The following is a 684-nucleotide window of genomic DNA, read 5'->3' as shown; positions in this document are numbered from 1 at the left end:
CCGCAATCCCTCACTGCAACAACAGGAGGCCAGCGGCCTGGCATCCCTCTTCCACCGCATGGACTCCCTGTTTGCCGACGAGGACCTGCCGGCTATCGCCGCCGCGCTGGCCGGCATGCAGCGCGGGCTGCGTGTGGTAGGGGACTCCGTCCCCGGCTTTGCGGACGGCCCCGCGCGCCTGGCCACCTTCCAGGCCCGGCTGCGGGACCTGGTGCGGGCGCCGCTGGTCGCCGCGCTGCAGAACCGGCAGGGTGGGCCGGCGTGGGAGCAGGGTGCCGGCTCGTAGCGTGCGCTCGGGGCATGCGTGGGGGCCCCCTGGACCGATGCGTGGCGTGGTTGCGTGACTCATCACCCCCAACCCCCCACCCCACTCCACCTCGCCCAGGCGGCGAGGCGCAGCAGCTGGCGGGCATGCTGGAGGGCGCCGGGGACGGCGCCAGCCTGGAGCGGCTGTACTGCGCGGCGGTGCTGCCGCCGCTGCGCGCCGCCTGGGAGCAGGTGGACCCCGCCAGGGCGCCCTTTGTCTCCGCGCTGCCCCAATTCTTCGAGCAGGTGCTGGGCCTGCTGCGCGGCGAGGCCGGCTGGCTGGCGGAAGCCATGCCCTGCCGTGCGCCCGCCCTGCTCCACGCCCTGGTCACAGCCTTGTTCGAGGCCGTTGAGGCCGAGCACGGCGCACGCCTGGCC

General features: G+C 74.7%; 1 protein-coding gene across 1 annotated transcript in view; it reads left to right on the top strand.

Annotated features, from left to right (window-relative positions):
- F751_6277 (Conserved oligomeric Golgi complex subunit 7) overlaps positions 1 to 684 on the top strand; it is a gene marked incomplete at both ends in the record, with an annotated part of 6343 nt that overhangs the window by 2947 nt on the left and 2712 nt on the right. Inside the window, 2 exons of the mRNA XM_011400720.1 lie at positions 26 to 251; positions 386 to 607. Coding sequence (XP_011399022.1) covers positions 26 to 251; positions 386 to 607 — 448 coding nt within the window. The remainder of the gene's footprint in view (positions 1 to 25; positions 252 to 385; positions 608 to 684) is intronic.

The sequence above is a fragment of the Auxenochlorella protothecoides genome (assembly GCF_000733215.1).
Source record: "Auxenochlorella protothecoides strain 0710 unplaced genomic scaffold scaffold85, whole genome shotgun sequence".
Classification (NCBI taxonomy): Eukaryota; Viridiplantae; Chlorophyta; class Trebouxiophyceae; order Chlorellales; family Chlorellaceae; genus Auxenochlorella; species Auxenochlorella protothecoides.
This window is presented reverse-complemented; position numbering and strand designations above follow the sequence as displayed.